Source organism: Anabrus simplex, chromosome 3 (genome assembly GCF_040414725.1).
Source record: "Anabrus simplex isolate iqAnaSimp1 chromosome 3, ASM4041472v1, whole genome shotgun sequence".
Taxonomy (NCBI): domain Eukaryota; kingdom Metazoa; phylum Arthropoda; class Insecta; order Orthoptera; family Tettigoniidae; genus Anabrus; species Anabrus simplex.
The window spans coordinates 457,032,074-457,048,144 of record NC_090267.1 but is presented as its reverse complement, the minus strand read 5'-3'; the positions used below and the strand labels follow the sequence as shown (position 1 = coordinate 457,048,144).

General features: G+C 41.2%; 1 protein-coding gene across 1 annotated transcript in view; it reads left to right on the top strand.

Annotated features, from left to right (window-relative positions):
• Positions 1 to 13,870, top strand: part of LOC136867429 (endochitinase) — a 52,282-nt gene extending 38,412 nt beyond the window's left edge. The window contains exon 8 of the mRNA XM_068226868.1: positions 13,625 to 13,870. Coding sequence (XP_068082969.1) covers positions 13,625 to 13,855 — 231 coding nt within the window. The 3' untranslated portion in view covers positions 13,856 to 13,870. The remainder of the gene's footprint in view (positions 1 to 13,624) is intronic.
• Positions 13,871 to 16,071: the final 2,201 nt, after the last annotated feature.

Here is a 16,071-nt window from a genome sequence, read left to right as displayed (position 1 = left end):
CTGAAACTCAACTAAAAACCTTAAGAATGAAATTACTTCACTAGTGGTATTAACAGAAATCTTAGAGATACCTCTGAGCAACATTGCTAATGGATGAGGCAAGCTGCTGAACCCAGGTGACATAGTAGGTAAAGGTTTAAGTGGCAAAGACGTTAATTCAGAACGTACATTATTCAACGAGGTACGGCGTTCAGACTCGTTTTCCAATGGGGCAGAGATTGTTTGAGCTCCAACGGTTTTCCTATTGACTTCTCCCTTAGGAGGCTCTTCCTCGCTACCTACATTCACCGTAGTGGGTTGATCAGTTTTGGGAGGAACTTCCCCGGTTAACAATTGGGTAACCTTACTGGACAATTCAGAAAGATTTTCAAGAACCACACTAGCTTCCTTCCTCTGAACGTCATTCAACTTCAGAGACAACAGATCGTTAACTCTATTAGAAAAATGAAATAACCTGGCTTGCACACGTTTAATTTGATTAGGAGAAGGATCATTTTCTTCAAAAAAGCTAACTACAGATGCTAGCTCAGTAGTATTGTCAGTGATCGTGGAAAGAGAGTCGTCAATTTCTTTCTCTCCCAAAGTGGGGATGGAAATGGGCAAATCAAGGGACTCTCTAAGCTTATTTGTGTCTACCGCAACCGTGCCTCCAGATTGCACATTTCTAATAGTTAATTCATAGATCAACTCCTCCTTGCGCAAATAGTTAAGATGGAGAACATCGCGAGGGCCGGGCATGATGACAAAGCAATTTTGAAAACAAACGCAAAAATCAAAAAATTCCAGCAACTGAGAAAATTGTTAGAGTTCGAAAATAGGCAATGTTTAGCCGTCAAAAGGGGCTAAATTGAGACCCATTCAACCACGCTCTGCTACCACTTGTTCCGAGGTATCTGTGGAACAGCAGAGGTGAAAGAAGGTGCGGGGGTGAACAGGTCTCAGAATACGAAATTAAAGTTAAGATAAAATTTAACAAGGTTATATTTACTTAGCAAAATCAAGAAATAACAAGAATGGCAGGTACAGAGTAGCAATGTAACAAATGTACAATTACAGTATTCACAGGATTTGGGCTTCGAGCCCCGGACTCACAATTCTTGAGCAATTAGCCCAACTTTACGATATACACAATTCAACAAAGGGGCAGAAGACCCCTATCATGCCCAAGAGCACTTGCTCCCAATTACACAGTAAAGCCTCCTCGAGGCGCGCAGGAAACAAAATTTTTAGAAAGAGCAATCTGCTCTTAAGTACGAGCCTATCCAAGGCCACACCAAACTCCACTTTCAAGTTGTCCTCCAAGGACATGAAAACAGGGGTAAAATACCCAACCTGCTGAGGCCTATTAAGTAAGGAAAGGTTAATTACGTGGCCTCTAAAATACCAACTTGACAGGAGGCGTTCTTGCACTCCTAACACACTTTATATGAAACCTACTTGGCACTAGGCCGTTACTGCAAGGGCTAATCCCATACTAAAGAGGTGACTTTTAGAAGGAAACAATTTACATTACGTTAAGGAAGAAACGGTTGTGAAAAATAAGTTCACCTCAATGCAATATGAGTGGGAGCTCGAGAGGGTTAAGCACTCTCTATCCCAATATGTAGTTTAAATGATAGAATAGATACTAAGTGTCTTTACATTTTAGGGGAAAGTTGCATGGTGGAAAAGCTTCGGACCTGCCCCGAGTGTTAAGCTGCTGAGCTAACAAGAAAAGAAGTTATTAAACGGCCATTACCTTGTGGTTGAACTGCTGCCCGAAGAAAGAGGCGCTTCCCGCCCCCTTCTACGTACTTTACACACTGAAAGATGTTACTGAAGTGGCGCGGACACCCGAAAATCAGCAGTTTATATACTCTCGCGGAAAGTTCGAGGCGTTTCAATAATGAGAACACCCTCCCTCAAGAATTTTATTGGCTAACCAAGAAAACCCCTACACAAGATGAAGAAGAAACACATTATTGGTGGAAAATTAATTCGAGAAATTCGGGATTGGTAAATTCAAAACAAGGGGAAAGAAAGGGTTAATATTGCCAACTTAAACAATGACTGAAAGAAATTTAACAAAGAACAAACTTATGAACACCAAATTTCTTCAAAAACATAGTTCTTTCACTTCGCACCAGGGTGCATAATTGTATTTCTTCAGTAGTGCCATCTAGAAGAGAATGTCCACACTTCTTACTACAGGCAAAACAAAAATACATCGAAAACGACCCAGTTCAGAAACCTCAAAATTTCCAAGTAGTGACATCTTCTGAGAAACTTGAAAATTAACACAGTAGATAAAGTTCCGGCTTCCTCCAGTAGAGGAGTTTCAACTGGCGCAAAGTTCGAATTAGCGACGTGGAGGTGTACCACCCGGTACAGTATGTTTATATGGCGTGGCTCAGGCTATGAAGCCTTCTATTATTTCAAACCATATTATCCAACACCGTTATACAATGTATAGAATCATGTGAATAGCGTACTGTACATACAGTATAAATATTAGTTAAACATAAAATTTCTAAATATCACTGACATAATTGTGTATCATTATTGATGATTAAGAACTAAATAATAGTTTTGGTACGATAGTGATATTTACTTTCCACATGTTTGAGTACAACATTAAAATTTTCCTTTCAAATATCATAGGATTGCCTATGTTTCTAATTTCAGCTCGGTTAGGGGCACGCAGTTGTGAGCTTGCATCCGGGAGATAGTGGGTTCGAACCTCACTGTTGGAAGCCCTCGAGATGATTTTCTGTAGTTTCCCATTTTGATACCAGGTGAATGTTGGTGCTGTCCCATAATTAGGGCCACGGCCACTTCTTTCCCATTCCAAGGCCTTTTCTATCCTGCCGTCGCATAAGACCGATCTGTGTCGGTGAGACATAAAAAACTTGTAAAAAAATAAGCTCGGAGTGAGTTCCAAGAACGGAGTGTAGCAGGTATAAATGAGTTGTTATATGCGTTACTGTAATGAATGGTAATAGATAAGAGGGATCGTATGGATGAACTTGAGGGAGCATACATAATATTTGCGCGCGCGCGGCGTGTGTGTGTGTGTGTGTGTGTGTGTGTGTGTGTGTGTGTGTGACGTTACCTCAAAAATTTGCCAACAGCTTTTCAAGACTAGAATTACATATTGAAGAATACTGCGAAAGAATGCACAGAGAAGATATTTACTGGGAGCTTCATGTCTGGTGGCTCGTATTTCTTACTAGAAATAAAATCTCTGTGAGCATCCCAGTTCAGTTCACACAAGTTCTGACATGACATTTGCACTTTTTAAATGTCAAATGTAGGTTAACAGATGTGAATTATATTTGCTTCCACTTCCACATAATGGTTTGTTTAATAAACGCAGACTGTGTGAGTGAGACGCACGACATCATTTACTAGAGTAGCTCTGGCGTCGGTTGCTGAATATAGACGTCACTCGAGATGAATGAATTAACATTCATAAGCCATTAACTAAAATCACAACCATCATCTCCGAAGACTGATTCTCACCACTCTTTTTTCAGATTTTGGATTGACGAAAAACTATAATGACCTCCATAAGGGGCTGCTTAAAGGCAGCTGTAAACATGCTTTATTCTTACTTTGAACTATTTCATTTTTCTTTCTTTCTTTCTTTCGTTATTTTTTTAATAATCCGTTTACCCTCCAGGGTTGGTTTTTCCCACGGACTCAGCCAGAGATCCCATCTCTACCGCCTCAAGGACAGTGTCCTGGAACGTGAGACTTAGAGTCGGGGGATCCAACTGCTGAACAGGGGTCTTGTGGGGCTATGGGAAGATCGGAAGGGACGGGGAAGGAAGCAGCCGTAGCCTTAAGTCAGGTACCATCCCAGCATTTTCCTGAAGAGAACTGGAGAAACTATGGAAAACCACTTCAAGGATGGCTGAGGTGGGAATCGAACCCACGCTACTCAATTGACCTCCAGAGGTTGAGTGGACCCCGTTCCAGCCCTCGTACCACTTTTCAAATTTTGTGCCAAAGCCGGAGATCATACGCGGGCCTCTGGGGGTGGCAGGTAATTACACTAACCACTAAATCACAGAGGCGAACACGTTTAGTTTTTTTATTACTTTAAATTCTACATTTTTGTAAATTAATCGTCAGTTACTAACCTTTCTTTTTAAATAAGTCGTGATGCTGTCGATTGCTATTTCTTTCATCAGTTTCATGTATACTTCCGTTCATATTTATGATGTCTTCTATTCTAATGATGTTCGTGTCCTTTCTCATCATATTTTACCTGAAGTTAAAACGTTCTTCCCTCTTTAGACTGACATGACGTCCTAGATTCTGGCGCGTGGTCTTTGAAATATATTGTTAATGCCAATCTTCAGTCATGTGGACACTCCACAGTGCCAAACAAAACTCCTCATTGTCTTAATGGCCACTTCCTTCATATTCCCGCACATTTCTAGACTGTAAGGCTCAGGTATTCAACTAGTATGTGATCAGAATGTTCTTTTTAATGAATTGATTATTTCACCGGGGATATCTTTCCGCATACCCTTGACTATATGGAATACTTGGCCGAAGTAATGTTCAGTGAATGATTTTTCACGTGCGTCACCGGCATTGTAGTAACGTAGCTCATATGATTTGTCATGAAGTTTTTATATAAATTATCTGTCCGTTGCCACTGTTGATTTAAGAGATGAAAGCGTGCTTAAGTTCATCACCAACCCTTTGTTGAGAGCTGTTTGATGATCTGTATTATTTTGAATTGTGATGCTGTGAGGAGACCGAGACTATATAAAAAGGTCGGAAGCGACCACCCCTGTAGGTTTCTTCTCCCGTCTCAGCTTCACACGGTTTCCCATTTGGACTCACGAGGTTGACTAATCATACTGTATTTTGCGGGCTCGTTTTAAGGTGAGAAAATCTACCTATATCGCCCATGCTAAATATTAACAATTCTGGTACACTTGTCTGAAACTATAGTTGGGTTAGATATTTGAAATTTTTAAGGCTTGATTTAGCTATAATAATAAGAAGGATTATTTGCCAAGACCAAAACCGTTTTTAGTATTCATTCCTTTAGGTAAGGTAAGGGTTATACTGCCCGAAGGCAGGTCCAAACCTCCGCAGAGGTGTTCCTGAGCCGGAGATTACGTGCAGTAGAGTGGCCAGTTCCTTTCCGCTCCTTCATTCCCTGACCCCCACCAAGAGCGCGTGGCAACCCATCCAGCTCCTGACCACGCCCAATGTTGCTTAACTTCGGAGATCTCACGGGATTCGGTGTTTCAACACGGCTACGGCCGTTGGCTATTCCTTTAGGAGGTGCAATAACTTTACCTGAAATGTGCCAAGGATGTTTCTAATTCCTTTTAGGTATTACAGAAAAAGTTCTTATTACTCTTAATTAGAGTCATGTTGATGTGCAGAAAACCGTTCAGGAACCTAGCATCAAACGTTTGCTTGAAAATGGTACCAAAGTACAAAAATATAAGAGGAAATCACTGCAAAAATTTCACAACCCATCCCGACAATTATTAGAATATTCCTTCCCATTCTCTGAATTATTGTCATCCTTGGTAAGTTATAGGTTTCTTTTCTTTCTTCTCGCTCTATTTGTAATCTCTTCCATCTTTGCTGAGAATTAAACATTTCCCTTGAAGAAATATAGGGAGCTGCAACACCTGCGTCAGGTTCAAGTTCAAAATGTGGTGAGTTCATGGCGATGTGAACCTCTGTGGTTCAGGGAGCACGCCAGGCTCTCACCACTGGGTTCCGTGGTTCAAATTCCGGTCACTCCTTGTGAGATTTGTGCTGGAAAAAGCTGAGACGGAACATGTTCTTTTTTTCGGATACTCCGGTTTTCCCCATCATCCTTCATTTCAGCAACTCTCCCCAATAACATTTCATTTTAACTGACAGACATTAATCATTGCCCCAGAGGAGTGTGACAGGCTTTGGCAGCCGGCACAGTTCCTGTACTCGCCGCTATATGGGTTCATTCCATTCCTGACTCAGTTGAAACTGGAAGCAGTCTGTGGTTTTTGTTTGTTTGTTTGTTTGTTTGTTTGTTTGTTTGTTTGTTTGTTCGTTCGTTTGTTTGTTAGGAATTGCCTATGTCACCGCCGCTACTTTTTCATAGAACCTTAACTATGTCAAATACTTGGTCTATGTAAATTTCAGTGAATAATTTGTCCAAGCATCACTAGCATTGTACTAACGCAGTTCACACGATCTGTCATCAAGTTTTTAAATATCTATCCGGTGACATCTTTGATTTAAGAGCTAAAAACGTACTTAATGTCATCATCAGTCTCTTATTCTGGTACCTTCTGTGTGTTTCCCTTTATTAATGTACTAGGTAGAGTTCTACAAAATTAGTTCTAACATGGAATGAAAATTGACGAACTTTGGTATTGACAAAAATGGCCACATATACGTCTTATAAGTTGATAAAATCCTCTATAAAACGAATAGGTTACAGGAGGCAAGTAGGTTCAGTAACGGATCGAATTAAGACCACAAGCATATTTAGAGGTTGTAGTAAGGATGTAAAGGAGAGGGTATATGAGTCTCTGGTAAGACCCTAACTGGAGTATGGTTCCAGTGAATGGGATCCTCAAAATGATTTCTTGATTCGAGTACTGGAAAAGTCCGCCTCTGTGGCGTAGTGGTTAGCGTGATTAGCTGCCACCCCGGGAGGCCAAGATTCGATTCCCGGCTCTGCCACGAAATTTGAAAAAGTGGTACTAGGACTGGAACGGGGCCCACTCAGCCTCGAGATGTGGGTTCGATTCCAACTTCAGCCATCCTCAAAGTGGTTTTCCGTTGTCTCACAATTCTCCTCCAGGCAAATGCCGGGATGGTACTGTGCCCTTTTAAAGGCATCAACTGCGGTGATCTCTTCTTTCTTCTGTGCGCCGGCTGCTCCTGTAATAAATGACATGTAAATATACTCACCGCTGCATGTAGACTCTTCTTCCTCAGTCGTGCCCGTCCGTTATCCCCGGAGAGGCCACCCGCTGATTAAGGAGTGAGGGAATGAAAAGAAGGGGTAAACTAACTAAAATGACGGTACCCAAGACTGAATTAAAATTTAAATAAAAGACTGATTTATTAAATAAAAGCAAAGTGCGAAAATTGAACGTAAACTGAACTAGTGAAAAACGTAAACAAATGAAATAACAGTGACTAATAAAATATTAAAGAGTAAGGATCTGCCTTGCAAAGCAATTCAAAAACTGCCTAAATAAACTGACTGAAGGTCAAACACCTCAATTAAAATATACCAGGCTATCTTGACACTGTCATCAAGTTAATAAAATGACTCAGTTCAAAACTCTGGTCAGAAAGACCACCTTCTTGAAATACAAGAATACATTACGGAGAAAAATATCTCTCAAATATATAAGTTAATAACATGACTCAATTTAATTCTCTGGTCAGAAAGACCACCTTCTAGAAATACACAAATTATATTACGGAGAAACTATCTCTCAAAATAAATTTAAAATAGTTGACTCACAATAAAGTAAATTAAATACTGTTATGCCACCAAACCACTGACTTATAGGAGTTATTAAATGTTTAACACCTGTTGCTCATTTGGTAAAATACCCAAAATTTAAATAATCATGGACTGCACTAAGCGAGTGTATCACTTAAGGAATAATTCGAAGAAAACAGAACAGCCGTGAACATCACACTTCATTTCCGACATAACCATTGTCTTATACAAAACCTCATGATTAAACCAAATTAATTATCGAAACATCACTCTGAGTGTATCCAACCACTCATCTAAATTTTAAACTTCATTTGCATGTCTGTGATAGACTGGACTTCTTAAAATAAACAGAAATTTAGGCCAAATGCCTGATGTTAACATTATCAAATGATAGCGATCCTTGTACATTAAAATTTCTATTGACTTTGCCGCTAACTGCATTTCATTATTAATTCATATTTGTGGTATCACCACTAGATGGAGGCAGATACCCTCTTATTTACCACTCATTGCGGCAGTTTTATACAATTGGTTTATTTAAAGATCGCTTCATTTCAAAATAAAAATGTAGTGGATTTTAAAAGAAAGTTTGGTAATTACTTAGATGCCTGGTATGAGCATACCACTACCATTTCGACTGTGACATAATCGATGATCCAATAAACCTAACATCTGAAATGGTATTTACATCATTACATTAATTAACGGAGAAACACTGCTCCGACAAAAGAACACAGAAATAAAAAAAAACTAGCCTAGCTACACTTATCTATTTACACCACATCAAATATAAATAATTCACATACGCTTAAGTCCTACAAATAAACGGTAAAAGGTACAAACAGAAAAGAAAACAAATAAGGAAACTGGATCCCACCATCGCGGCCTACTGGAAATAAAAAGGATAGAAATGCGCAAAACAAACTCGGAGTCACCTAAAAAAAAAATATACCCCGCTGCGAGTAGCAAAATGAAATATTGCGAATTTGACGGCAATCTCAAATTTCAGACGATAAATGTCTGGACATGATATTATTTAACCTTGATGGACAAATTACTGTTACTTCACGTCATCCGTGACTCTACATAAATATTCAAAACACATTGACTCGTCGCTCTGTTCACATTGTACACTGGCTAGCATTTTTATCGAGCATCTACTTTCCCTGGAATTATTTAAACAAACACAGGCTCCTGCCTGTAGTATCATAACCCATGTCGTAACACATTTAACACACGTGGTTAAATTCTTCATTTCGCAATTCTATTTATTCATTAATTCTCGACGTCATTATTATACATTATTCTCACAACACAGCCTCGCTCGTATCCGGCGGGCAAATATCCGTCGTGCACATTACGGCTTCTTACAACAATTCAAGACATGGTCCCAATATCATATTTCCATCCTCAACGTAGATCATCAGGGATATTAATCATCTAGCTCGATCTCTCGATCATTCACTGTTAACACATCACAAAAATCACAGAGCTGACTCATCAATGGCGCTCACCGTTTCTATCAAAACAAAGAATGACGAGATTGCCTCTCAAAACACAAATGTTGAAACATGCGCAACCGCAACTACACAGAAAATAAATATCCGCGTCTACCAAAAATCGTCGCAAAAATACGCGGGATAAGTACAATCAAAACCGGACATCAGAAGGATGATTCCGCAACATAAAACAAGCTGAAATGCGCAAAAATAGCAAAATAAACATTGAAATCATCGCGACGGCGTCTATAAGATCAAAACTCCAACAAAATCGACTCAAAACCACCGATCTAAAATCATGATGAATAATAATAATAAACTGACATTACTCTCGTGGATCAAATATCAAAACTAACTGTCAAAGTGACATACTACAAAATCAGCCATAAATACACGCAAACAAACATCTCCTAAAACAAAGTGCACAAAATAAGCCTATCTGAAAGTGCAACATAAACATTATTATTATTATTATTACTATTATTATTATTATTATTATTATTATTATTATTATTATTGGCAGTATTATAAAACTGTGAATTATTTACAACCCTACCTAGTACTCTAAACTACATTGATCATCGATTTTTGCCACGGTCCTACATATTTATTTACATTATAATGATGCTCATACCTGTGATGGTGGAGGCAGGTCGGTTCACCCACCGGCCCCGGTCATGTTGGAAATTAGAATTCCATCTTCAAGCTGATGTGGTATTCCAGATTATTACACACGCAAATTTGACACATTCTTGCCATGCCGTGACACACGTTTATATTAGCATAAAACACTCGTATTTCTCTCACTCCAATGAAAGTTAGAAAATGCCACTGCAGACTCCTGCCTGTTGTGTAGAAGGATGGTCGCCTCGCTCTCTACCTGCAAAATCACCTGGTGGCCTGCTCGCCGATCCCTCAGCTCTGTTTACACTACAGCTTACAGTACATTAATCCTACTGGGACCTAACTGTCTCCTCAAGGTTGACTATTGCGGCCTCCATTGAAGAAAGTCAATCACCTTCCTGTCTGTCTTTACTGGTTTCTCCCCGTAAACATCTCGCTTGCCAAACAGTTTGTAGAATGGTAGAAACAAGCTAAAATACAGTTTATGTTGTGGAGAAAATTTTATACTGATCTCACATGTAACACTCCCCGCTGGTTAGAAATGTTTTTATGTAACTATGCCGAAAAACATGGACTTGTTTCCCTCGACTAGTAATGTGAGTTCATTTGAGTTGAAAGTGTAATTCTTGCCTACTCTCCCTGAATTTACAGTAAAAGTCTGTGAAAATGTTCATTTTCTGAAATGCTATTCTCCCAAGTAAATAATACAAGGCTTTCTAAAAATGCCTACAAGTGTCTAATCGCTTTCTTACCAGCCAAAATAAAGCTGACTAAATGCATTTGCTGACACACTCTGTCACTCTGTCAAACGTAAATTCACTGAGAATGACTCAAAACACTGAGCACTGCAAAAACACTGAGAATTCAGAACGACTGAGAATGACTGAGACTGACTGAGAATTCGACCCTGTGGTCGCTGGGTTTTGTAGAAATTCCTCCCACCACCTGGAAAATAGTTCCGTGGAAGGGATGTGGCGTAATAATCTAGTCCTCGGGAGCGCTTTCTCGTACATCCGTAGGTTATGGTTTTCAAAATTTATATGCAAAACTTCCTAAATTTTGTCCGACTCACATGTGATATTGCGCCGCGGGAAATGATCATAGGATAATCCACACGACTGCGCGCGTCACTGGTGTTATTTTCTTCCGGTGGATGGCCTCATCCTGCCATGACAGCTCCTTCCTCCAGATCCTATTACTCCTCCGTGTGAAGTTGAATTTTAATAATTAGGCACTAATTAACCACAGATTGGTACTGATAATTCACCAAATATTATAAAGAAGTCAGGACACTGTTTTTCACCACCACATCGGGCTTCAGATCGCGAGATACTGACTGTAGATTTCCCGGTATGACAGCTCATTCAAATTTAGAATTTTCTGATTGGCTGAGACTTTCGCGCCCTTCCAAACGTGGGTGCATCCGCTTCCTCCCAAGGATTGGCGGTTATAGTCGTTGGCCCCCTATTGTACTAGCAAAGTAGGTCAGGCTTCAACGCGTACTTTTCTGGTGAGAACGAACAGCAAGTCGCCACTCCCAGGCGGTGTCATAAAATTTATTGGAAGGCTGGTTTACAATTTGGTCGTGCCAAGAGAAGAGTTTCATGGATTCTCTCGCCGTCTGACTGGCGCAAGAAAGTTCCTTTGTGACTGCTAGTTTCACAGCCTCACTGTGGTATCTCATATGTGAAATATTCAATTTAATTGTGAATTAGATTAGGCCAAATTCGCTTATGGGTGCAGTACCTAACTTAAGGCCACGGCCGCTTCCTTCCCTCTTCCTTCACTGTCCCTTCCAATATTCCCAACCCTTCACAAGGCCCCTGTTCAGCATAGTAGGTGAGGCCAGCTGGGCGAGGTACTGGTCCTCCTCCCCAAAGTGTCCCAAAGCCAATATCTCGCGCTCCAGGACACTGCCCTGGAGGCGGTGGAGGTGGGATCCCTCGCTGAGTCCGAGGAAAACACCGAATTTGGAGGGTAAACAGATTAAGAAAGAAAGAAAGGGAGAGAGAGAGTACTAGAAAAAATCGAAAGAAAACCAGCAGGAATTGTTCTGGGTGATTTCCAACAAAAGAATAGATTTACGAAAATTGTTGCGAAGTTTGGGCTGGGAAGACTTGGGAGAAAGGAGACAAGCTGCTCGACTAAGTGGTATGTTCCGAGCTGTCAGTGGAGAGATGGCTTGGAACGACGTTAATAGGCGAACAAGTTTGAGTGGGGTTTTTAAAAGTAGTAAAGATCACAATATGATGAAGTTGGAATTTGAGAGGAGAAATTGTGGCAAATATTCATTTATAGGACGAGAAATTAGGGACTGGAATAATTTATCAAGGGAGATGTTCAATAAATTTCCACAAATTATTTGCAGTTATTTAAGAAAAGACTATATAAACAACAGATAGAGAACCTGCCACCTGGGCGACTGCCCTAAATTCAGGCCATTGATGATTGTTTGATGATCTGTAGAGAGAGACGAGTACAGGAGCCTGTAGTCCTGACGTAGAAAGCCACGTATTCAGTAGTAAATTTATCACACATGTGTGAATTCTCTTAGAAATACAAAGGAGAATCAAATGATAGCCGCAATTATTGTTTCCACTATTTTAATGCAGGGATTGTACATTATTTTTCTACTTAGTCCCCCCCCCCAGTTCAATGCACTTACGGTACGTCATTTAACTCATTTGGTTGACTCTGTAGCCACTCGTGCAACGCCGACTGGACATATTCATCGGATTTGAACTTCTGCCCTCCAAGGCACTCCTTAAATGGACCAAAGATGTGGAAATCAGATGGTGCCAAATCTGGCGAGTATGATGGATGTAACCCAGATGGGAAGGATCAGTCCATTTCTCGCACCAATCGTAGACTTGCCGCTGTGACAGATGGGCGTCTCCATACTTCATCTGCTTTCTCCTATAAATATCAACTGGTTTCACACATTCACTCCACAAAATTCGAATAAATCCATGCCACTCCCACTTGGTGCAATTATTGCGTAGTAGTGCCGCCATCTTGAATCAGCTGTTATTCACCTTCAACCTCATCTACCGGCACTACTTCGTACTACTAGCTCGGAAAGACGATGCACACCCATGGCTCGCTTTTACTTGCGAGTAGTACTAGTACCATTATGTTAGGTACTGTTGGGAGATCAGAAGAATGAACACGCCCGTTGAGGCACGGGGCGAAGGGTTTTTCACCAGCAGAGCCAGTGACGCAATGGTTACCATAGCAACTCCGCTACTATCCAGGCGACTTTATATTATCTTCTACTGGTCTACTGGCAGCTCTTCTCTCTTGTCAGTTGTAATCCAGCGAACTGCAAAGTGTGAGTCAAGGTTTTCGTGTAGCAGATACGAGCAGATAAGAGCCGATCTGTCTGAGCAGAACAGGAAGTTCGTGCTTGCAGGCCACATTCCTCATTCTTGCATTCTTCTCATCTCTACACAGTACACAATACGTTTGTGATTAGCAACAGAGAGTGGTTCACTGTGGATTTACAATACCTGTTATTAGTACACATAGGTGAAGAAAACCATAGGTTTGCGCTGCCCATCAGTGGCGTCATTATGCGAGATACACCTTAGGTCTGCGTTACCTGTGAGCAGTACAATAATGTGTGTAACACCGAGAATCTACGTTACTTTTGATTAGTGCCGTAACATGACAAATACCATGGTTCTACTTTACCAGCGATTACCACCATTATGAGGGTCCGTTGACCTGGATTTTGGTCCCATTTACACAACAAGCATAATCGATTCAGGATTGTGCTTTAGAAGCAGTCACTTGGTCAGTAAAACTGAAGGTCGTATCTACTGATTGTTTTAAATTCATATCCATCCATGCATTCTTCATCATCACGTTTTGAATTCTGGTCACTGGATGATTTTGGACTTTTAAATTGTCATTACATTTTGTCTCATTTCGTACCGTTAGGGGCCGATGACCTTGATGTTAGGCCCCTTTAAACAACAATCATTATCATCATCATCATCATCAATCATTAACCTGTTTTATGTTTCAGGATTACCAATGTGTGGACGAGAAGGTAATTCTGGGTGACTGTCGTTCTGGTTACATGTGGAACCCCATCAGGAAGATGTGCGACACACCGCTGCCTTCAGTTGCCAGGAGAGCTTCGCTGAGGAGTAGAACAGAGACACGGCCAAGTAAGAGGGAAGGAAGTGGCCGTGGCCTTAAGTTAGGAGGAGAAGTGAGAAACCACGGAAAACCACTTCGAGGATTGTTGAGGTGAGAATCGAATCCACGTCTACTCAGTTGACCTCCCGAGGCTGAGTGGACCCTGTTCCAGCCCTAGTACCATTTTTCAAATTTCGTGGCAGAGCTGGGAATCGAACCCGGGCCTCCAGGGGTGGCAGTTAATCATACTAACCACTACACCACAGAGGCAGACGACCTGCTTATCAAATACACAAATGTTTGCAAATCAAATGCACGAGATCAAAGTGGTATAAACAAGTAGAGAAAGACCTCACTGAATTAGGATCCCAAATCTGCAGGATAGAAATGTACTCAGGAAAGTTGTTCACACAAGGGAATTTGAGGAAGATGTGAAGAAACCAACACGACGTACTTGGTCGGAGGAATAGAAATTACAACAATCTATTAAAATGAAGAACTATTCGGCAGGGAGGAAAGCTCAACACATATTGATTCCGCGTGGTCCTAAGTGATCCATTCGCGCAGAAGGAGAAGAATACAGTAGTAATTGTTACGTTAATAATTATACTCATTTATGATTGCCAGGCAATGAAAACCTCATAATTCCACTCACGAGAAAATCACGTTTCTCCATCTGTCTTGCGAAGGTTTCCCGCGTTGCCTGAGGAGAGAAGACTCCCATGGTCGAATAATTGAGCTATCGTTAAGCAATGAAATTGCTAGGAACAGTTCTTGGGCCATTGCTGACCGCTCTGTTTTCAGCTTCTTCTGTAAACTTTACTCCAAAGGACTTAGCGAGGTTTCCTTTTTTTCCAAGCAACGATTATATTCTTTCTTTCTTAATCTGTTTATTGTCCAGGGTTGGCTTTTCCCTCGGACTTAGCGAGGGATCCCACCTCTACCGCCTCAATGGCAGTGTCCTGGAGCTTCAGACATCGGATCGGGGGATACAACTGGGGAGAATGATCAGTACCTCGCCCAGGCGGCCTCACCTGCTATACTGAACAGGGGCCTTGGTGGGGATGGGAAAAGATTGGAAGGGATAGACAAGGAAGAAGGAAGGAAGCGGCCGTGGCCTTACGTTAGGTACCATCCCGGCATTTGCCTGGAAGAGAAGTGGGAAACCACGGAAAACCACTTCCAGGATGGCTGAGGTGGGAATCGAACCCACCTCTACTCATTTGACCTCCCGAGGGTGAGTGGACCCCGTTCCAGCCCTCGTACCACTTTTTAAATTTCGTGGCAGAGCCGGGAATCGAACCCGGGCCTCCGGGGGTGGCAGCTAATCACACTAACCACTACACCACAGAGGCGGACAACGATTATATACAATACATTATTGGGGAACAGGGTGGTGTAGCGGCTTAGCTGCTTGCCTGTCACCCTGGCGACCGTGCTTTGATTCCCGATGTTGCTGGGATGGGATTTTCAATTGAAAACCCCGTGGTGTCGGGGAAAGGTATGCGACCTTAAATCCCCGGTCGCAAATATTTCATGCCTCAGTGCTTGTAGGGACTCGTACTTCGGCCAGTGTTGCCAGTTCCACAACAAGAAAACGGTAGATTGTACGTAAAAATTTCGGGAGTTTTAATGAAAATTTAGGTAGTTTCTCGAGCACTGAAATGTTATAATTAAATTAAAGTGCAGTAGAGTCATTTGAAGTTATTGTGAGAAAAATATTCAATTTCACTCACCCGCACTCTCTAACCACTGTATGCTTCTTCTTCTTCTTCTTCTTCTTCTTCTTCTTCTTATCCTTCTCTTTCTCCCGACTCTTCATGAAGATGTAGTTATTCATCAGGCATAGAAATTGTGTGCCAATTTTGAAGTGGTAACAGGGTGCAGATTTTGTATTCTATATGCTGGTCGGTGATTTCCCTTCGAATGATGCAGTCAAGCGTGAGTTTTGAGTTCAATAAGAGGGGAGGGATTACGTAATTCGAGCCTAGAATGAATGCTGGGAAGTACCTAATGAGCGATGTGATGGATAAAATGTCACGCAGTGAGACAAGGAAAGGGTTTTCGGTACAGATATATTATACATCATTAATCATAATTACTTTTTCCTTAAATTTGGATTGGAAATTTCGAGAGATTTTTTTTTCAAGTTTTCTGATGTGTTGCTAAAAAAATCGGAAGATCTCCTGAAATTTCGCGGGACCTGGCAACGCTGACTTCGAGGTTACGAAGCTCAAACAATTAGATTTTGTTCGTACGCCTACTAAAAAGTTAGAATACGGACGCAAACTCTGCATTTGAGAGATTAGTGGGTTCGAACAGCACCGTCAG